This window comes from Salmo salar, chromosome 15 (assembly GCF_965601325.2).
Source record: "Salmo salar chromosome 15, fSalSal1, whole genome shotgun sequence".
Taxonomy (NCBI): domain Eukaryota; kingdom Metazoa; phylum Chordata; class Actinopteri; order Salmoniformes; family Salmonidae; genus Salmo; species Salmo salar.
In genome coordinates, this window is record NC_138305.1 from 68,932,501 (window position 1) to 68,955,779 (window position 23,279).

Consider the following 23,279-nt stretch of genomic DNA (forward strand, 5'->3'; position numbering starts at 1 on the left):
AGTCCCTGCAATCCTAGATTCAGATCATTCAGGTGAGAAAAAACATCATCCAGAATGGCCAGTCGTGTGAGAAACTCATCATCATGCAAGCGGTCAGACAAGTGAAAATTATGGTCAGTAAAGAAAACTTTAAGCTTGTCTCTTAATTCCAAAAAATGTGTCAATACTTTGCACTTTGATAACCAGCACACTTCTGTGTGTTGTAAAAGCGTTACATTGCATAATGCAGAAAATACACAAGAGTTCAGGGGCCTTGCTTTAACAAAGTTAACAATTTTCACTGTAGTGTCCAAAACGTCTTTCAAGCTGTCAGGCATTCCCTTGGCAGCAAGAGCCTCTCAGTGGATGATGCAGTGTACCCAAGTGGCATCAGGAGTAACTGCTTGCATGCGTGTTACCACTCATCTCTGTCTCACTGTCATGGATTTTGCACCATCAGTACAGATACCAACACATCTTGACCACCAAAGTCCATTTGATGTCACAAAGCGAGCCAGTACTTTAAAAATATCCTCTCCTGTTGTCCTGGTTTCCAGTGGTTTGCAGAAGAGGATGTCTTCCTTAATTTACCCCCTATAAACGTAATGGACATATACCAGGAGCTGTGCCAGTCCCGCCACGTCTGTTGACTCATCCAGCTGTAATGCATAGAATTCACTTGCTTGTATGCGAAGCAGTAATTGTTTCAAAACATCTCCTGCCATGTCACTGATGCGCCGCGAAACAGGGTTGTTTGATGTAGGTGTTTGTCACACCTACGCCCGCTCTTCCTCTCTGGTGCTCGAGGGTGCCAGGCTGCTCTTCATTACGCACACCTGTTACCATCATTACGCACAGCAGCGCTCGTTTGACACGCCTGGACTCCTTCATGTTGTTGATTGCCCGTCTATAATTGTCTGCTCCCCCGTTTGTTCCCTGTGTCAGCATTGATGGCGTTATTTCGTCCCCTGTCCAGACGCTGTTCCTGTCCTGTTTCATTTCTGTTGTTTAATAAATGTTGTCTCTGTACCTGTTACCTGCCTCCAGCGTCGATCCTCACAGCATTGTCTGTATAGTTTTTTTGGCCTTTTCCCCCAGCATTGTCTTAGCCATATCCACGGCAGCAGGTATAATTAAGTCCTCCACAATAGTATGGGGCTTGCCTGTCCTAGCCTAGCTTTTAGCCCCTTCTTATTAATGGTATTTGTTGCTTTTATACATGTCTTACTACTCGAAAGTCGTCTTAATTCTCGCTCCAAAAACTCCAGCGGCTTATTTTTCAAATCGTCATGTTTTGTTTCTAAATGTTTCATTAAGTTGTGAGATAGTACGTTTGCACATATAACACACTGTGGCTGAGGAAAGACACTACTCCCAATATAAGTGAACCCAAAATCAATGTAGTTCTCATCATATTTGCGCTTCTTCGATGGTCCAACGTCCCTGTCGGTGCTTTCCTGGGTAAGGGGGCAGTAGCTCTTCGGCTGCATCAGATTCACAACTGTCAGTGTCCATGCTAGCTGGGCTAACAACAAATGTAGAATTACTGTTGCTTGGATGTGCTCATGGAAGCTGAACAACTTGTGTCATTGATAGGTGCAGGTGTAGTACTGCTGGTAGTAGCAGTACTACCAGTAGAGCTGGTATGTGTCTCCTTACTTTCTTTTTTACCATTTATACATTTTCGAGCAAACGGAATGAGCAGTAGCTACGTTTGGCTACATACGGACCGTTAGTGGAATTCCCGCGAGAGTGTAATGGTTAATGTGATTGGATGTTAATTATTTGACTAGGCTACCTGTATTTGCCATTGTGTTGTTATTTTGATTGAACACTAGATGGTTTAATTTAATTTTTGGCAGTGATAAGAGGCTACTCAGGCGAGAAAAAACATCACCCAAATGTATAGCCCTGTTGGAAAATCTAAATGCACTGTTTTAAAATGTGTATCACATTTTTATTTGGCGTACCCCCGACGGCATTGCGTACCCCAGTTTGGGAATAGCTGCTCGCGCCAATTCATTGATATATATGTTGAAGAGGGTGTGGCTTAAGCTGCAGCCCTGTCTCACCCCACAGCCCTGTGTAAAGAAATATGTGTGTTTTTAGCCACTTTTAACCACACACTTGTTGTTTGAATACATGGATTTGATAATGTTGTATGTTTTTCCCCCAACACCACTTTCCATCAATTTGTATAATAGACCATCATGCCAATTTGAGATGAAAGCTTTTTTGAAAGCAACAAAGCATGAGAAGACTTTGCCTTTGTTTTGGTTTGTTTGTTTGTCAATTAGGGTGTGCAGGCTGAATACGTGGTCTGTCGTAATGTAATTTGGAAAAAAGCCAATTTGACATTTGCTCAGTACATTGTTTTCACTGAGGAAATGTACGAGTCTCTCTCTCTCTCTCTCTCTCTCTCTCTGCCTCTCTTTCTCTGCCTCTCTCTCTTTCTCTCTCACTCTCCCTTGTTCTCGGTTTCTTTCTCTGCCTTGCTCTCTCTTTCTTGCTCTCTCTTTCTTTCTCTCTCTTTGCCTCTCTCTCTCTCTCTCTCTCTCTCTCTGCCTCTCTCTCTCTCTCTCCCTCATTCTCTGTTTCTTTCCCTGCCTCTCCCTCTCTCTGGCTGTCCCCGTTAATTCCAGTGTGTGATGGACAGTGTGTTCAGTATGCAGTCGTTTATAAAGCCATTATTGTCAATTAAGGGAATGAAGTGTTCCCCTGGGCCTCGCCATCTGGACCCCTCCCTCCCTCTCTTTCTCCCTCTATTTCTCTATCACCCTAATCTTGCTCCCTCACTCGCTATTCTCCTCAGTTGCATGCTTCACTCGCTTAACCTCACACAATCAAACGTCCTTTCTAAGTATGCAGGCTTGTGTGTGAATGTGTCTGTGTGTTTGTCTGTGTGATTGTCTGTGTGTTTTTACTCATGCGTGTGTGTGTTTCTCCTCCAGGGAGTCAGACCTGTTTCTGTTGGACTCGAGGGTCATCTGGGCGGCTGAGGACGGCTGGCTGGTGTTTGACTTGACAGTGACCAGTAACCAATGGGTCTTGAACCCTGGACACAACCTGGGCCTGCAGCTGGCTCTGGAGAGCACTGACGGTGAGTAGAGTGTCTTAGAAGCAGGTCCAGCACCCAGAGGGAGCTCTCTAAATCACAACAACTGTATGAGGGTTCAAACCCAATAGGCACATTGGCCCATATAAATATAGCGTCTGAGTACTGATCTAGGATCAGGTCCCCCAAAAAGATGTTGCATGAAGCTTACTACATTATTCTATGTTTTTTCATTATTTTCACTGCGTCAGGGATAGGGTTCCCGAAACGTGTGTGTACGCTGTCCCTGATGCAGTGCAACTAATTCAAAACATTGAATAATGAAGTAACCTTTATGCAACATATTTTTGAGTGTGAACCCATTACACCTCTTTATTTGTCTGGATTCATTTAAGGACACGAGACCGCATGAACAGTATGACCTCAGTGCATACCAATGTCACATGCTCTACCAGCACACAGCACAGAGACAGAACACATTGATAGAGAATACAGGCCTTCATTATTTAACATCATTCACTGTACCCTCATCATCATTACGAGCCATTCAGAAGAGATTAAAACAAACAACATGTAGCGTGGATATATTTCTATTGAGGATATATCAGGATGGCAGGATGTATCTCACCGACTAACAATAACAACAGCAGCAGCATCATCAGTAGCACTGCATGACAGTGTTTCTGAGGAGACTGTTATCTCAGTGATGATAGCAGGATGTTAGGTTGAGAAAAACAGACACAGTCTCATGTTAGGGACTGTGTGTGTATGTGTGTATGTCTTTGTGTGTGTGCGTGTGTTGGGAGGGAGTATGGGCAGGCGTGTGCTGACAGGCGCGTGGGATGTCCTGTTGCCGTGGGCTGCTGGCAACCTGAGTTTACCTCGGCACCATCATCACAGGCACATTCCTCTGAGTGAACATCACACACACACACACACACACACACACACACACACACACACACACACACACACACACACACACACACACACACACACACACCACACACACACACACACACACACACACACACACCCTAGACACAGTCAGATCCATTGGGAGAGAGTGTTTCTCTTTGATGTGTGGTACTACTTTGGATCTTGACGTTTCCAAGGTCTAAACTGGGAGTGAACAAGAGAACAAGAGAGACAGAGAGAGAGAGAGAGAAAGAGAGAGAGAGAAAGAATGGCATTTAGGGAGGAAAACCTCATATTTGGGAAAACATCCATTTCAGGATTACACAGACTAAAGAAATGGTTCTCATTAGAGACTGAGTGGACCACACACACTTTAGATACACAGTCACACACACACACACACACACACACACACACACACACACACACACACACACACACACACACACACACACACACACACACACACACACACACACACACACACACACACACACACACACACACACACACACACACACACATGATACAAGTAAACATTTCATTGGACGGTGTATACCATGTGTATCCTGTACATACGACTAATACTACTTGAAACACACACACACACACACACACACACACACACACACACACACACACACACACACACACACACACACACACACACACACACACACACACACACACACACACACACACACACATGATACAAGTAAACATTTCATTGGACGGTGTATACCATGTGTATCCTGTACATACGACTAATACTACTTGAAACACACACACACACACACACACACACACACACACACACACACACACACACACACACACACACACACACACACACACACACACACACACACACACACACACACACACACACACACACACACACAGGCAATGTCTCTGACCCTCTGTCCACTGTGTCTCTCCCTGCAGGTGTGAGTGTGAACCCGCGGTTGGCAGGGCTGATCGGCCGCAGTGGTCCTCAGAATAAACAGCCCTTCATGGTGGCCTTCTTCAAAGCCACCGAGGTGCACCTGCGCAGCATCCGCTCAGCAACAGGGGGCACCAAACAACGCAACCCCAACCGCTCCAAAGGGGCCAACAAGGGCCAGGAGGCACTGCGTGTGGCCAACATTGCAGGTAGGGACTGGGGGATGAGGAGTAAGGGAAGCTTAGGGAATGCAGTGAAATGCCGTTGTGATATGTTGGTAGACGCTGGTGTAGTGATGGCTGGCTCCAGGTGAAATGAGAGACAGATGGAGGCCAGAGCTGTTGCTGTCTAATACAGACTCCTTACCAGAATTCTCCACATATCTTCAAGGGCCAATAAACACACACGCACGCACACACACATACACACACAACTCACACACACATGCGAGCGCGCACACACGCACACATACACTCACAACTCACACACATTTTCCCCCTCCAAACCACTCTGAGAATGTATTTTTTCTGAACCTCCCGTAACAGAGTGTACATAGTTCATAGGGGCCTTACGGTGTGAGGTGTGAGAGCGCTGTGTTTATGCAGAGCTCTGAAACATTACACCATAATGCCTGGGCTTCAAATAACTGGCGTGTTTATTTACACAAGCCTTACGGAGTGGACAGACAGGGCCAAGAACCCGACATGAAGCGAAGGCAGGGCCCACGTTTGTGGCAGAGTACATCTGCACTGTGTGTGAGGGGAGTGGGGGCTGGACCAGCCTAGCACACATGGGCCAAATGGGCCTGTTTGGAAGTTTGAATGGTCTTTTTTTAAGAGTTGATGAGAACCAGTCGTTCATGATCATTCCCAATCCGAACAACTGACTGGGACAAACTTATGTTCCACAGAACCCGTGAGGGTTACGGGTTACCAGAGGGAGGGAGGGGTGGAGGGAGAGAGAGAATGGAAAAGAGAGGGGAAAGAACAGAGTGGTGAAAGAGATGGGTGCAGGCTCTTTGTCCCCTCTCACATGTGTTCTATGCCGTGGAAGCCGCAAAGGATACAGAAGGCACAGGGTCAAGGTCCCTAAACCTTGAACTACCCCTGAAGGTTTAGGCCTATACAACATAGACTGATTCCATGTACAGTAAGGTTCTATGTTTCCATGCAATAATATTGACAATGTTTACACCCCTCTTTCTCTCTCCCCCAGAGAACAGCAGTGCTGATCAGAAGCAGGCATGTAAGAAACACGAGCTCTACGTCAGCTTCAGAGATCTGGGGTGGCAGGTACCGAGTGCACCCCACACATTCCTCTATTTCTCCCCCTTCGCTTCCTCTCCTTTTCTTTCATCCTCCCTCACTATCTCTCCTTTTTTTCTCACTCTCCTGCCTTTAACTCTTTCTCACTACTATTTTCCTCCCTGTCCTCCCTAATGTCTTTTCTTAGCAGAGACCTAAATCCAAAGTGATTTACAGGGCTCAATGTTGTCCATGATATCCACTTCAACAGCTGGGTAAACAGTAGGATATGCTAAGGAGAGGTGCAGACTTATTGCCTTACTAAGGCTCCACAGTAAAATATGCACAGTTAGTTCAGAGTTTAGAACCAGGAGGCTTGTTGTTACTACTACCATGACTACCGTGGAATGTATTGCATGCTGATTACACATTCACATGGAGGATTTCTCTCTTTATCTGCCATCTCTCTCTCTTTCTCTCTCTTTATTTCCCTACCCTCTTTCTCTCTCTCTCTCTCTCTCTCTCTCTCTCTCTCTCTCTCTCTCCCTCCCTCTCTCAGGACTGGATCATAGCTCCAGAGGGCTATGCAGCGTACTACTGTGAGGGAGAGTGTGCCTTCCCTCTCAACTCCTATATGAATGCCACAAACCATGCCATCGTGCAAACACTAGTGAGTAACTAAGAATAATCGTTACTTTCTATTATCCTTTGTATCATTCATACAGTCAATGTACTAGAGAGCATCCACACAAAGACAAATGCATTAACATGCTATCATATCTCCATTTAGTTCTTTTCACTTGATGTTGTCTCCCTTACTCCAACCCCCACCTTTCTACTCCCTGTCCTTGTCCCCTTTCCCTGTGCAGGTCCACCTAATAAACCCAGACACCATTCCTAAGCCCTGCTGTGCCCCAACCCAGCTCCATGCCATCTCGGTGCTCTACTTTGACGACAGCTCCAATGTCATCCTCAAGAAGTACCGCAATATGGTGGTCAGAGCCTGTGGCTGCCATTAGACTACAGCCAACCTCTCAACACACACACACACACACACACACACACACACACACACACACACACTCACGCACACATCTACGCAGGTCACTTTCATCGAGACTCTAGACTTTCTTCCCCAGATTCACCTGAATGGACACATGAATGGACTACATTTCCCAGAGTGCCTTGCTGAGCTCCTGGACGGGAGCTACATGAGGACCGGGCAGACGATCATGCTTATTGAGTTCAACCTGGAACACACACACACACACACACACACACACACACACACACACACACACACACACACACACACACCTACTTCCTGTGCTTTCTACTGTGTATGAGACATTTTAAGCAGTGATTGTATAGTAATACACAGTCAACAATCTTTTGTTCATTTAAATGTTTTTTATTGTATTTCACTCTGTTTTTCTAGATATTTTTGATTGATTACGTATTTGTATGTTTTTTATGACTGAAAGGCTATAGGAAGTGTGGATGCTCTATGGACTCTTCATGGACAATACTGTGTAAATAGTTTTTTAAACACAGAGAAGTGTATTTATTTCCTGGTCTTGGGCATGTTAAGGGTTTTTCTCCTGTGTCTACCTGCGCATGTACTGTATTTTATGCAGCTCTTTACCTTGGGTCCCACTCATCACACAGTACAGCACAAAGACCCCTCTCTCTCTCTCTCTCTCTCTCTCTCTGTCTCTCTCTCTCCCTTTCTCTCTCTCCCCACCCTCTCTCTCTCTCTCTCTCTCTCTGTCTCTCTCTCTCTCTCTCTCTTCCGCTGTCTCTCTCTTTCTCTCTCTCTCTCTCCCTTTCTCTCTCTCCCCACCCTCTCTCTCTCTCCCCCCTCTCTCTCTCTCTCTCTCTCTCTCTCTCTCTCTGTCTCTCTCTCTCTCTCTCCCTTTCTCTCTCTCCCCACCCTCTCTCTCTCTCTCTCTCTCCCCCATCTCTCTCTCTCTCTCTCTCTCTCTCTCTCTCTCTCCCTTTCTCTCTCTCCCCACCCTCTCTCTCTCTCTCTCTCTCGCCCTTTCTCTCTCTCCCCACCCTCTCTCTCTCCCTCCCTCTCTCGCTCTCTCTCTTCTCTCCTTTGTTTCTCACCATGCTAGCTCTGAGATTTGTTTTTCCTGCTCAGTAACAGTGCTAAATCTATCATCAGCATGGACCTATCACTACAGCCTTGTCATGGGAAATAACTCAGCATGTTCCTCTCCGTATTCCAAACATTGTCTTAAAGACATGTTCTGATGTCATACGCACACTAGCGTATTGGATAATGCAAATGACATAACAAATATTTTCAGAATGAAAATGCATTCATATACTGTAGCTCTCTTTAGAAACTAGGCTTTGACTTGAAAGTTTTTTTTACAATAAAAAGCAATAATACAGGGGGTGTTTCAGAAAAACAAAAGGAAGAGAAAGATTGGGGAATGAAAGAGAGAGAGATTGTGTCTAGGGTGTGTGTGGTGTGTGTGTGTGTGTGTGTGTGTGTGTGTGTGTGTGTGTGTGTGTGTGTGTGTGTGTGTGTGTGTGTGTGTGTGTGTGTGTGTGTGTGTGTGTGTGTGTGTGTGTGTGTGTGTGTGTGTGTGTACCATTACCTTGAGCACCACGAGTCTGTTGTGTGCCAGGTGGTTTTAGGATGGTCTGTCGTTTTATCCTCTTCTGTAAAGTCTGATGTCTATCTCTTCCTTATTTAAGAGACTATTTATTGAGAGCTGAGGCTGGTACTCTCTGCCAACGCAGCATCTTGTTCACTCACAACAGTCTTTGTTTTACTGCAAAACTGGTTCAATAAAATCGGAGGAAGCATCACTGACTGTCTGGTAGTGGATTTCTACCACCCCTCTCCTACCCCCCCCATTCCCCTATTTCCTCAGCTCTGGATTTTTCCTCTCTTCTCTTTGCTTTCTCCCCTTTCTCGTCTTTCCTATCCCCTCTCACTCATCACCCCTTTCCTCTCTTCTCTCTCTTCTCTTTCCTCTCTCCTCGTCCCCATTGCCTCTTTTTTCTCCCCTCTGTCTTTTCCAGCATCCTGTTTATTACATGGCCTGGCTTGGATTAGTGCTCCTCGCCATTCGCAGACTTCTTAATGCAGCTAAACTTAGCCTGTGTGTATGTGTGTGCGTGTTTCATGCCAAGAGTCTGGAGAACAGGGCAATGTTTCAGCCTCCTCTAGGTCAAAACTTTTACATATAGCAATCTATAACGACCTAGAGAAACGTTGGGACCAATTCCATTGAAATGAAGTTACTGAGTTAGAATGGAACCAGCCCCGGTGTATGCCAGACCACAGGTGTCAGAGGTCAATAGAGTGATAATATGGCTCTCAATCCTCTGCACCCAGAAGCTTTACTCCCCTACTCCCACCCCCTGCCTCTCCCAGCACTGCCCCCTTGCTGCCTGCCCCCAAACTTGACCCTGAACACTGCCTGTCTTTAGCCCTCATCAACCCTCCATCCTCAAGACCTAACCTCCAGCAGCACTGCCAAGCACCAACCCCCTGTAGAAATGAATGAGTGATCTCTATGGCCCACCCATCCATCACCACCTCTCTCTCTGACTTCCTTCTGGTGTCACATTGTTTTATGTCCCTACAGGCTCCACTGTTACCTCATCAGACTGATGAAGAAAGGGAACAGTTCTGTTTATTTGCTTCCCCCCCAGAGTTTGACACTTGATGACCCCATACATATACACACTCACAATTATGCCGCAGACACATACACACACTTGCTCCTCTACTCTGAGCTGCTCTAAGCTGGACATAGGGAAAGGGAGACCTGCCCTCTGGTGGTGAAGATCGTGTGTGTGTGTGTGTATCTGTGTGTGTGCGTGTGTGTTTGTGTGTAATATGAGCTCAACGGTCCTTGTTCTTGTACTTTCGGGAGGCCAGACATTCACAATGACATTGGTCGTGTCCAAATACCCCTTCTTGCGATCTAAATAGCAGGCATTTTGGGTATACAAAAATAGAACATTTTACAGTATGTGACATTTAGAAAATGTAGTATGCTTTAAATGCCAGGATGTCATACTCTTTTTCGACTTTTCAACTAGTAGAATTTGCTGCACATTTCTGAGGAAGAGCCTTTCCAGACTCACGTGCGTTTCACAACAGTTGATGATCAGTGAAGGCACTGTACCAAAATGAACCAATGGTGGGAATCAACGCAACTGCGCATTAGATGAAGCATTCTCAGTATGGATGAGCCTAGTATGTTAAAATGTGTTGCTTTCTGCACTCGTTTGCACTTAAGAGTACGTTATAAATAGTATGTAGTACAATTAGTACACAGTATGCAGTTGAAGTAAATAGTAGGCAAGCCAGATTTCAGACAAGACCAACTGACTCTACTTTGTCCAGTTGGTCTGAATGAAAGTAATGCGTCCTCTTTTTCATTGCTGGTATTAAAAGGAGCATGAGACTTTAAATAACAATCCTCTTAATTCACACGTTCACTTTCATATGAAATTTGTGTTATCAGCTTTCAGTGTGTGGGCAAGTTAGATCTTAGCCAATCAGAAGCCATTATACTGTGTGTGTGTGTGTGTGTGTGTGTGTGTGTGTGTGTGTGTGTGTGTGTGTGTGTGTGTGTGTGTGTGTGTGTGTGTTTACCTTTTAAAAGTGATTTCCAATTTATTTTTTTTACAAAATGCTAAATATACTGTAGAAACACAACGATTCACATAAAGGTGAGATAGCCTCCTAGAGAGTCTAAGGAATGTGAATACTGAGACAGCCAAGGACAAAAGAGTAAAGGGCAATTTTAATGTTGTTGGAATACACTCCATATCTATTTGTCAACAAGAATGAATTCATTGTAGATCAAATCAAATATATATTTTGGGTGCTAATTTGTTGTAACTTTGTCTGATTGTATTTCTTTGCATCAGAGGCTAAATGAATCTTCATTGTTACCGCTGTGGTTAAGAACAGGAAACTAAACCTATAGCGGACAGAGAAACACGTGTACACACCCGTACACACACACCCACCCATCTTAACATTTTAAAGGAAGTGTGTATTTCCAGGTTGTGAATGTGAAACAACATGACTACTCAACATGACAGATGTGGTGATCAGGGGGCTATTTCAGCAATAATGCACGAGGAGGTGTGGTATATGGCCCAACATACTACGGCTAAGGGCTGTTCTTAACACGACGCAACTTGGAGTGCCTGGATACAGCCCTTAGCCGTGTTATATTAGCCATATACTACAAACCTCTGAGGTGCCTTATTGCTGTTATAAACTGGTTAACAACGTAATTAGAGCAGTAAAAAGAAATGTTTTGTCATACCCGTGATATACCACGGCTGTCAGCCAATCAGCATTCACTGCTCGAACCACCTAGTTTATAATGCACATTCATTTCAAGGGATAGGGGGGTCCCCTCAATCCAATCTGAGGGGCTTCTTCCACTCTCTCCACTCCTCTCATCTCAGTACCTCTCCACACAGACTGGGCGAGGATAGAGAGGCATAATTTCTCACAGGACAGCTTTTAACTACTAGAAATGTATTTCAATGTTTTCAGTTACTTTCAACCAAGCTATGGGTCGTTCACTGCAGTGAATATCGGATAAATATTGAATAAATTGATATACAGTCATTTGATAAATACCTCCTCTCTCTTTTAATGTCATTTTACTATGTCTTTTTAATGGGCTACAATCATATTCATGATTTATGTATTGCGACCCGGAGAGTTCCACAACCCTTTCATGAAAATAATATTTAGCTACTCATCCTGAAAGAGGATGACTGTGGTGCATGCTCCATCCACCGCATGACGAAGGCAAAGGGAAAGCCTAGGCTACTCAGTCATGAGGAAAAGAAACTGCTCTGATAGTTATGCCTAACTAATAACTAATAATACATAACTTCAGATCAGTAGCAGTGCGTGGGTCAAATCACTAAGGATTCCAAGCCAGTAAAAAAGCCATATTACAACCAACAGTATGTTGTGATCATTGCGTTGTTCTCTCTATAACTCATTTGTTCATACGCCGCTGTGATATGCAATAAGGCCGTGACAACAAAAAAGACAAGGAATGGGTTATAGAGAAAACAATGCAATTATCACAACATACTGTACAGTAGGTTGTAATACAGCTTTTTTTACCGGCTTGGCTTCCTCAGTGATTTTATCCACACACCACTACTGGCACACATCTCAACTGCTGCTACCAGACTCTTACTACACTGCTCAATTTATACACTTGCCCCCAGCCCCCTTCCCCAATTGTGCCTTCCTGTAATACTTATGCTAAAATATTTATTCTATTCTACTGGGCCATTTACTATATGTTCGTATTCTTCGTTTTTTACTATTTCTCACGGTTGTTGCATCGTCAAGAAGGAACCTGCAAATAAGCATTTAGTTGGATGATTTGTATACCATGTGTGTCCTGTATGTACGACTAATAAAACTTGAAACATTTTATGAGATCAGTTGTTTCAGACATAGGCTATCACATTTATCACACTGCATGCAATAACGGACAGTACTGTATAATGTTCTACAAGACATCTCCTAGTCAAATCATTTGTTTTGCAAGTGCCAGCAATGGATTTGTTGATTTTTTTTTTTTACTTCACACCTCGCTTTCTTTTCACTGTAACTTCACACCTCCCTGCACTCTGAGAGCTACCTGAGCCTATGGCATGTAGGCCTACAAATCTAGTCGGAAACTGAAAGTATTCTAACTTTAGCCCACTTACTTTCATTTTCGTCTTGAAAGGCGTCCAACAATGCGTGGTGATTACTTTCATGGGCACATTTAGCCATAATTTAACTAAAATAAATAGTTGAAAAGATTGATATAGCCTTATTGAAACAAATACATGTTGTTTTTGCCTGTTAGTCTACAGTAGGTACATGTACAAAGGGGATCATGTGATTGTGAATTGGCCTACTTGTGGTCCAATAACGACTTTGAATATTTTTTTTGAAGTGTTCATTTAAAACGTATTTTCAAGATGGAGAAGGCAGGCAAGAACATGCATCTGAGAGAGTGGCTGATAGCGCAGATAGACAGCGGAAAGTACGCAGGACTCATCTGGGAGAACCAGAACAAAACCATGTTCAGGATCCCATGGAAACACGCGGCAAAGCAGGACTATAATCAGAATGAAGATGCAGCACTTTTCAAGGTTAGAATGTTTATTGTTTCTAGCCTATTTTGTATTTGTATTTATTAGGGATCCCCATTAGCTGCTGCCTCAGCAGTTACTCTTCCTGGGGTCTGCATGGGTTATGCATGGGTGCCCTAGTAGTTTAAACAGACAGCTCGGTGTTGATAGTGTTGTTAGGAAGGCAGAGCAGCACTTTATTATGGACAGACTTCTGCCCATCTTAGCTACTGTTGTATCAATACATTTTGACAATGACAGTTTACCTTCATTTAACTAGGCAAGTCAGTGAAGAACAAATTCTTATTTTCAATGACAGCCTAGGAACAGTGGGTTAATTGCCTTGTTCAGGGGTAGAACAACATATTTCTACCTTTTCAGCTTGGGGATTTGATCTTGCAACATTCCAGTTACTAGTCCAACACTCTAACCACTAGGCTATCTTCCACCCCAAATCCATGGTTACTCCAAGCAGTTTAGTCACCTCAACTTGCTCAATTTCCACATTATTCATTACGAGATGTAGTTGAGGTTTAGGGTTTAGTGAAGGATTTATCCCAAATACAATGCTTTTAGTTTTAGAAATATTTAGGAATAACATATTCCTTGGCACCAATTCCTAAACTCAAAGCCAGTGGCATGTAATTAGTAAAGATTGAAAAAGTAAGGGGCCTAAACTGTTAACCTGGGGAATTCCTGATTCTACCTGGATTATGTTGGAGAGGCTTCCATTAAAGAATACCCTCTGTGTTCTGTTAGACAAGTAATTCTTTACCCACTATATCGCAGGGTGTGTAAAGCCATAACACCATGTTTTTCCAGCAGCAGACTATGATCAATAATGTCAAAAGCTACACTGAAGTCTAACAAAACAGCCCCCATAATCTTTTTATATTAAATTTATCTCAGCCAATAATCAGTAATTTATGTAAGTGCAGTGCTTGTTGAATGTCCTTTCCTGTAAGTGTGCTGAAAGTCTGTTATCAGACTTTGTTTACTGTAAAATAGCATTGTATCTGGTCAAACACCATTTTTTCCAGAAGTTTACTAAGGGTTGGTAACAGGCTGATTGTTCGGCTATTTGAGCCAGTAAAGGGGGCTTTACTATTCTTGGGTAGCGGAATGACTTTTGCTTCCCTCCAGGCCCGACGGCACACACTTTCTAGTAGGCTTAAATTGAAGATATGGCAAATAGGAGTGGCAATATTGTCCGCTATTATCCTCACTAATTTCCCATCTAGATTGTCAGTTGGTGGCTTGTCATTGTTGATAGACAATACTTTTTTTTTCACCTCTTCCACATTCACTTTATGGAATTCAAAAGTACAATGCTTGTCTTTCATAATTTGGTCAGACACACTTGTGCAGAGTCAGGATGTGTAGTGTCAGCATTTGTTGGTGGCATGCCTAAGTTTGCTTATCTTGATTACAGTTATGTTTTTGCATGTTTGTCTAGGTACATGTGCAAAGAGGGATCAAAAACATAACTCTTAACTTATTTTATACATTATTTGTACAACATCATCAAATAGAGACCCCCAGAAGATCCATGCAAAATCAAACTTGTGCTGTGATGTGGCAAAATGTTGTCCAATTCAATGTAGATTGATCAATGTTATTGATATAGACCAAATTAATGCATTGATTTGGATGTGTGTAAAATACTGTTCTCAGATTTTATATAACAGAATTTAGATGTGTACGAAAATGTTTTTTTTTGTTTGATGCTGGAATGGAATGTTCATATTCTGTATATTTATATTTGACTGTGATATTTGGTGGTCTCACCTAATGTAGCTATCTTAAGATAAATGAATGCACTTGCATAAGTCACTCTGGATAAGAGCATCTGCTAAATGATTAAAATGTCAAATGTAAATGTTATACATCATGTAGATCTCATAGTACTCATAGTACCTAGTACATATTAGTCTCATAGTACATATTCTTTTGTAATACATTTTTTGAATATTGATGTCACAATGTATAATTTGTTAAATATGACTGTGTAAAACCTAGCACTACTACTTATTTCTCTGAGAGTGAGGCAGATATATAGGATTTTGCAAATGCTGAAATGAAACCATCTAATGATTTTTAAGGGAAAGGGGATACCCAGTCAACTGAATGCATTCAACTGAAATTGGTCCTCCGCATTTCATCCAACCCCTCTGAACCAAATACGTCTGTCATTGCCATGCCTTGATTAGATAGTGAAAAAAATAATATTTAAACAATAAAAGCTGATTTACCAACATATCTGAAAATGGATATATAGCATTTTGGAATGAAACTCGTGCTTACACTCAGTCATCAGTGTAAGCCACCAACTTATTCTTTATGTTTTATTTGGCACTCATATGCACTCAAATGCTTATTCATATTGTGTGTATCTGTGTGTGTGTGTGTGTGTGTGTGCGTGTGTGTGTGTGTGTGTGTGTGTGTGTGTGTGTGTGTGCGCGTGTGTGTGCATGCATACCTTTATGTGTTGTGTTTCCATCTACCAGGCGTGGGCAGTGTATAAGGGGAAGTATCGAGAGGGGAGGGACAAGGCAGACCCCACTTCCTGGAAGACTCGTCTCCGCTGTGCCCTCAACAAGAGCACAGACTTCCAGGAGGTCCCAGAGCGCAGCCAGCTGGACGTCTCCGAGCCCTACAAGACCTACCATATCCAGGTAGAGACAGAGACAGGCAGATACTCAGGTACCAGTAGCCTCCATTTTCAGTCTTCTCATGAAGCACGAGTCTAGAGAGCTCAGAGCCCTTTATGGGTTTAAAGTGTGACTAATTACTCTCAAACCCTACTTCTCGCTCTCTCAGAATCTCCTGAAACTGATAGTCAGGTGATAATCCAGACCAGGAGCTCCAGTGCTCACCTGAGGAACACCATCACACACCATCCACAGGTAACACAACGGTTTTGTTTTCAATGCTGTATGACAGGTGCATAGTTGCTGCCATCTAGAGGACACCTTTTGCAATAACTTTACATAACGTAGGGATGAGGTTTGCACACTTGCACTGAATGTTCCTTAACAAGTCAGATGATTTGCTGTGAATATGTGTTTCCCCTCAGTTTGGCTGCCATAGGGAATTAGAGGAAAGGGATGGAAGAGTCAACCCTAGTGGTCAGTATCAGCCTCCATGTATGTGTGACTGGTAGCTGAATCACTGAACAATGTCGAATTAGATATGATATGTGTTTGTGTTCTCTCCCGTCAAGGGGGTTTGGACCATGTATACTACTGTTCCAACACAGGGACTCCCCAGATGGACAACTCTGCTCCCTTCTCCATATTCAGTCCCACACCACAGATCTCTGGTGAGACAATACACTGCAGTTATTCAAATTTGAGTGTGTTAATGCTTGATTAATTGATTGATTGATTGAGGGCCCAATGCAATCAAAAACGTGATTTTCCTGTGTTTTATACAGTACCAGTCAAAAGTTTGGACACATCTACTCATTCAAGGGTTTTCTTTATTTTTACTATTTTCTACATTGTAGAATAATAGTGAAGACATAAAAACGATGAAATAACACGTGGAATCATGTTGTAACCAAAAAAAGTGTTAAACAATTATTTCATATTTTAGATTCTTCAACGTAGCCACCCTTAGCCTTGATGACAGCTTTGCACGCTCTTGGCGTTCTCTCAACCAGCTTCACCTGGAATGCTTTTCCAACAGTCTTGAAGGAGTTTCCACATACGCTGATCACATGTTGGCTGCTTTTGGTCAAATAGCCCGTCCACAGCCGGGAGGTGTGTTGGGTCATTGTCCTGTTTAAAAGCAATTGATAGTCCCACTAAGCGCAAACCAGTTTGGATGGCGTATCACTGCAGAATGCCATCGAACCTCCTCCTCTATGCTTCACGGTGGGAACCACACATGCAGAGGTCATCCGTTCACCTACTCTGTGTCTCATAAAGACAGGGCGGTTGGAACCAAAAATCTCAAAGTTGAACTCATCAGACCAAAGGACAGATTTACACCGGTCTGTCCTTTGCTTTGCTTGTGTTTCTTGGCCCAAGCAAGTCTCATCTTATTTTTATCCTTCAGTAGTTGTTTCTTTGCAGCAATTCGACCACAAAGGCCTGACTCACAGTCACCTCTGAGCAGTTGATGTTGAAATGTGTCTGTTAATTTAACTCTGTGAAGCATTTATTTGGGCTGGAATTTCTAAGGCTGAGGTAACTCTGGGTCTTCCTTTTCTGTGGCGGTCCTCAGGAGAGCCAGTTTCATCATAGCGCTTGATGGTTTTTGCAACTGCACTTGAAGAAATTGTATTGAAATGTTCCAGATTGACTGCCCTTCATTATAACGTTTCAGGTAAGACCCAAGTGCAGACTGTGTTGAAGTAACAATGTTTATTACAGCAACAGGGGGAAGCAAACGACAGGTCAAGGCAGGCAGGGGTCAATAATCCAGAGTAGTGGGGCAAAGGTACAGGACGGCAGGCAGGCTCAGGGTCAGGTCAGGCAGAGGTTGGTAATCCAGAGTAGGGGCAATGGTACAGGGCAGCAGGCAGGCTCAGGGGCAGGCAGAGTGGTCAGGCAGGCGGGCTCAGAGTCAGGACAGGCAAGGGTCAAAACCAGGAGGGCGAGAAAAAGAGAGACTTGGGAAAAGCAGGAGCTGAGAAAAACGCTGGTTGACTTAACAAACAAGACAAACTGGCAACAGACAAACAGAGAACACAGGTATGAATACACAGGGGATAATGGGGAAGATGGGCAACACCTGGAGGGGGGTGGAGACGTTCGCAAGGACAGGTGAAACAGATCAGGGCGTGACATTCATGTCATAAAGTAATGATGGACTGTCGTTTCTCTTTGCTTTTTTGAGCGGTTCTTGCCATAATGTGGACTTGGTCTTTTACCAAATAGGGCTATCTTCTGTATTCCACCCATACCTTGTCACCATACAACTGATTGGCTCAATCGTATTAACCTGATGTGGATAAGGGGCAGTATTTTCACGGCCGGATGAAAAAACGTACCCATTTTAAACTGGTTACTACTCTGGCCCAGAAATGAGAATATGCATACTATTAGTATATTTGGATAGAAAACACTCTGAAGTTTATAAAACTGTTTGAATGGTGTCTGTGAGTATAACAGAACTCATATGGCAGGCAAAACCTGTGAAAAAGTCAACCAGGAAGTGGAGGATCTGAGAATTGAAGTTCTTCTTTCTAGTCCCTTTCGAAACTACAGTATCTGTGCGGTTACGTTGCACTTCCTAAGGCTTCCAATGGCTGTCTAAAGCCTTCAGAAAGTGGTTTGATTCTCCTGTCACTGGGCAGAGTATAGGAGCTCAGTTACTGAGTGGTCTGCCTGGCAACAAAGGGATTGGATATGCGCGGTCACGCGAGCCCGCTGTTCATTCTTTTTCTCCTTGAATGAATACGCTATTGTCCAGTTGGAACGTTAGAAATACCATAAAGATTGATTTTAAACAGCGTTTGACATGCTTCTAAGTACAGTAATGGAACATTTTGACTTTTTGTGTCTCGAATTGCGCTCGCGCGCTAGCCTTTGGATAGCAACCTGAACGCACGAACAAAACAGAGGTATTTGGACATAACTATGGATTATTTCAAACAAAATCAACATTTCTTGTGGAAGTAGCAGTCCTGGGAGTGCATTCTGACGAAGATCAGCAAAGGTAAGAGCATATTTCTAATACTAATTCTGAGTTTAGGTTGCCCCGAACTTGGCGGGTGTCTGTATAGCTTTCTGTGATGGCGAGCTATGTACTCGGAATATTGAAAAATGTGCTTTAGCCATAAAGCTATTTTAAAATCTGACACAGCGGTTGCATAAAGGAGTTCTGTATCTATAATTCTTTAACCTCTCTCGGGTATGTGGGACGAAATCGTCCCACCCAGTCAACAGCCAGTGGAATCGAGTGGCGCGAAATACAAAAACCTTAGAAATGCTATAACTTCAATTTCTTAAACATATGACTATTTTACACCATTTTAAAGACAAGACTCTCGTTAATCTAACCACATTGTCTGATTTCAAAAAGGCTTTACAACGAAAGCAAAACATTAGATTATGTCAGGAGAGTACCCAGCCAGAAAAAATCACACAGCCATTTTTCAAGCTAGCATATATGTCACATAAACCCAAACCACAGCTAAATGCAGCACTAACCTTTGATGATCTTCATCAGATGACATTTCTAGGACATTATGTTATACAATACATGCATGGTTTGTTCAATCAAGTTCATATTTATATCAAAAACCAGCTTTTTACATTAGCATGTAACGTTCAGAACTAGCAAACACACCGAAAACTTCCGGTGAATTTACTCAATTACTCTTGATAATCGTTTACAAAATACATAACAATTATTTAAAGAATTACAGATACAGAACTCCTTTATGCAATCGCGGTGTCCAATTATAAAATAGCTTTTCGGTGAAAGCACATTTTGCAATATTCTGAGTAGATAGCCCGCCAATCATGGCTAGCTATTTTGACACCCACCAAGTTTGGCACTCACCAAACTCAGATTTACTATAAGAAAAATTGGATTACCTTTGCTGTTCTTCGTCAGAATGCACTCCCAGGACTTCTACTTCAACACCCAATGTTGTTTTGGTTCCAAATAATCCATAGTTATATCCAAATAGCTGCGTTTTGTTCTTGCGTTCAAGACACTATCCGAAGGGTGGCGCGCCGGCACGTATCGTGACAAAAAATGTCAAAATATTCCATTACCGTACTTCGAAGCATGTCAACCGCTGTTTAAAATCAATTTTTATGCGATTTTTCTCGTAAAAAAGTGATAATATTCCGACCGGGATACGTTGTATCCGTTCAAAGACTGAAAGAAGTAAAATGGAGTCGTCACATGCACGCGCGCACCCGTGTCATTGTTCTCAGATCGACCACTTTCCAAATCCCCTACTGTTTTTCGCCCAGGGACTGCAGAGTCATCATTCCCCATTCTGGCGCCTTCTGAGAGCCTATGGGAGCCTTAGAAAATGTCACGTTACAGCAGAGATCCTCTATTTTCCATAAAGAGGCTATAGAAGGCCAAGAAATGGTCAGAGAGGGCACTTCCTGTATGGAATCTTCTCAGGTTTTGGCCTGCCATATGAGTTCTGTTATACTCACAGACACCATTCAATGTATTCCCACCAAAAACTTCCGGTGAATTTACAAAAATACTCATCATAAACGTTGACAAAATATATTATTAACAATTATTTAACCTGTTTAGGATAGGGGGCAGTATTTTCACGGCCGGATAAAAAACGTACCCGATTTAATCTGGTTATTACTCCTGCCCAGAAACTAGAATATGCATATAATTATTTTATTTGGATAGAAAACACCCTAAAGTTTCTAAAACTGTTTTAGAAACTTTAGGGTGTTTTCTATCCAAATAAAATAATTATATGCATATTCTAGTTTCTGGGCAGGAGTAATAACCAGATTAAATCGGGTACGTTTTTTATCCGGCCGTGAAAATACTGCCCCCTATCCTAAACAGGTTAAATAATTGTTAATAATATATTTTGTCAATGTTTATGATGAGTATTTTTGTAAATTCACCGGAAGTTTTTGGTGGGAATACATTTTCTGAACATCACGCGCCAATGTAAAATGCTGTTTTTGGATATAAATATGAACTTGATCGAACAAAACATACATGTATTGTGTAACATGATGTCCTAGGAGTGTCATCTGATGAAGATCGTCAAAGGTTAGTGCTTCATTTAGCTGTGTTTTGGGTTTTATTGACACATGTCCTTGCTTGGAAAATGGCTGTGTGGTTATTTTGGTCTATGTACTCTCCTAACATAGTCTAATGTTTTGCTTTCGCTGTAAAGCCTTTTTGAAATCAGACAATGTGGTTGGATTAAGGAGAAGTGTATCTTTAAAATGGTGTAAAATAGAAATAGAAATTATTGGATTTTTGAGGTTTTGTATTTCGCGCCACGCTGTTCCATTGGATATTGGCTAGGCGTTCCGCTAGCGGAACATCTGTCCTCAACAGGAAAGAAATTCCACAAATCAACTTTTAACATGGCACACCTGTTAATTGAAATGCATTAATGAAGTTGGTTGAGAGAATGCCAAGAGTGTCCAAAGCTATCATCAAGGCAAAGGGTGGCTACTTTGAAGAATCTCAAATCTCAAATATATTTAGGTTTGTTTAACACTTTTTTAGTTACTACATGATTCCATATGTGTTATGTCACAGTTTTGATGTCTTCACTATTATTCTACAATGTAGAAAATAGTCAAAATTAATAATGAGTAGGTGTGTCCAACTTTTGGCTAGTACTGTATATTTTTCCACACTGTGAGGTTGGAATAATACTGTGAAATTGTGAAAATGAGGAAAATGCCCTTTAAGTGTAAGAGCTGTTGGAAAAGAGCCTGAAATGTATGTCTGTTTCGGTGGGATGGAGTTTTGGACTGTCTGGTGACATCACCAGGCGATAAAAGAGAGTTCCAAACCTCACAGATAGTTTTGGCAAAATTGTTGCTTGAGAATAGCTCTTTCCTAAGAATCAATTTTTGTTTATTTTTTACCATTTTAATTGAAATCGATCACGGTAAGGTACTTAATTGTTACCCAGAAATTATTTGATATTGAGATAAAAAGGGTTGCATTTGGACCTTTAATTAGCGTGTGTGTTTGCATTGCTTTTGTCTGTGTTTGCGTGTGTCCAGACTTCCGTGTGCGGGTGTGTCTGTTCTACCAGGACCAGCTAGTAGTGGATGTGACCACCAGCACCCCAGATGGCTGTTTCATTCTACATGGTCAGGTGCCCCTGGGGAACGAGAGGATCTATGGCCCCTGCACAGCCCAACAGGTCCCCTTCCCCCCTCCAGGGGTCATCCACCTGCCCCCCTGTATCGCTGAGGCCATGGGCCGCCTGCTGCCCCACTTGGAGAGGGGTGTCCTGGTGTGGGTGGCTCCAGATGGGGTGTTTATCAAGAGGTTCTGCCAGGGCAGGGTATACTGGAGTGGCCCTCTGGCCCAGCACACAGACAGGCCCAACAAGCTAAACAGAGAGAGGACCTGCAAGCTGCTGAATACACCTGTATTTCTGAAGGGTAGGGGCTTCACTAATACAACTTCTGTGTAGCAAACAGATGTGATATGGTGAGACAGTGAACCTGGCTCCCTATCAATCCCTCTCTTATTCTCTCTCCATCCTTCCCCTTCTGTCTCTCCATCCTTTTTAATTATCTATCTCTCCATCCTTCCCCTTCTGTCTTTCCATCCCCTTCTCTCTCTCCACCCCTCCCGTTCTCTCTCTCCACCCCTCCCGTTCTCTCTCCCCACAGAGCTCCAGGACTTTCTCAAGGGGGTGGGACCCAAACCTCGCTATGAGATTGACCTCTGCTTTGGGGAAGAGTTTCCCGACGCCAGCCCCCTGAAAACTAGGAAGCTGATCATTGCACAGGTGGCTAATGTAATGGGGTCAGGGGTCACTGTGGATTAGGGATTTCCTGTGCTACAGCAACTGAACCTTTGCCTAGTTTAGTGGGCCCATATTTACAGTATGTTGATTTTGTAATTATGTTTATAGTCTGTACAATGTTATTATATTGTTATATAGTATTAATATGAAAAACGTTTTTCATTCTATCAATTCAGGTCTTTCCCTCCCATTTGAGCAGTAAACTGTATGTATTCTGCAGTAGCTACCAGCAGAGGTCCTTGTAGTCATAGTCAGTTACAATGTCTTCTTGTCTGTGTGTGTGTTGGTGTGCAGGTAGTGCCCCTGTTTGCTGTCAACCTACTGCAGAGGTGCCAGAGGTTTGGGCCATAAGAGAGACCATGCCTTCACACACACATCACCATGGGGGAGGAGGAAAAGGGTCAGTCACAACCCTCTCCCAGCACTGATGAGACCAGGACCCATCTCTGAGTAACCCCTTAGGAACATCCCCACCTGGTACCCTCCTGTCCCAGTCTAGCCAGCCATGATGAGGGGTGAGTCGAGTCTCGA

General features: G+C 43.0%; 2 protein-coding genes across 3 annotated transcripts in view; both read left to right on the forward strand.

Annotated features, from left to right (window-relative positions):
- Positions 1–8,614, forward strand: part of LOC106571911 (bone morphogenetic protein 7) — a 48,070-nt gene extending 39,456 nt beyond the window's left edge. Inside the window, exons 3-7 of the mRNA XM_014145466.3 lie at positions 2,931–3,079; positions 4,898–5,104; positions 6,111–6,187; positions 6,699–6,809; positions 7,009–8,614. Of these exons, the coding sequence (XP_014000941.1) occupies positions 2,931–3,079; positions 4,898–5,104; positions 6,111–6,187; positions 6,699–6,809; positions 7,009–7,158 (694 nt within the window). The 3' untranslated portion in view covers positions 7,159–8,614. The remainder of the gene's footprint in view (positions 1–2,930; positions 3,080–4,897; positions 5,105–6,110; positions 6,188–6,698; positions 6,810–7,008) is intronic.
- Positions 8,615–12,864: 4,250 nt separating this feature from the next.
- Positions 12,865–23,264, forward strand: LOC106571913 (interferon regulatory factor 4). Of its 2 annotated transcripts, none has more exons than XM_014145468.3 (8): positions 12,865–13,309; positions 15,796–15,991; positions 16,109–16,194; positions 16,365–16,416; positions 16,512–16,610; positions 21,991–22,377; positions 22,612–22,730; positions 23,043–23,264. In XM_014145468.3, the coding sequence occupies exons 1-8, from the start codon at positions 13,136–13,138 to the stop codon at positions 23,097–23,099; spliced, it is 1,170 nt and encodes a 389-aa protein (XP_014000943.1). In that variant the 5' UTR covers positions 12,865–13,135; the 3' UTR covers positions 23,100–23,264. The 2 variants fall into 2 exon arrangements, with proteins under 2 accessions (XP_014000943.1, XP_014000946.1); XM_014145471.3 differs by having other exon boundaries at positions 16,548–16,610.
- Positions 23,265–23,279: the final 15 nt, after the last annotated feature.

Excerpts from the sequence above, each read along its gene's own strand:
- LOC106571913 (XM_014145468.3), top strand. The coding sequence starts at position 13,136 with ATGGAGAAGGCAGGCAAGAACATGCATCTGAGAGAGTGGCTGATAGCG. Across the intron at positions 13,310-15,795 it reads AAGATGCAGCACTTTTCAAG|GCGTGGGCAGTGTATAAGGG; the intron begins GTTAGAATGTTT and ends TCCATCTACCAG. Across the intron at positions 22,378-22,611 it reads TACACCTGTATTTCTGAAGG|AGCTCCAGGACTTTCTCAAG; the intron begins GTAGGGGCTTCA and ends CTCTCCCCACAG.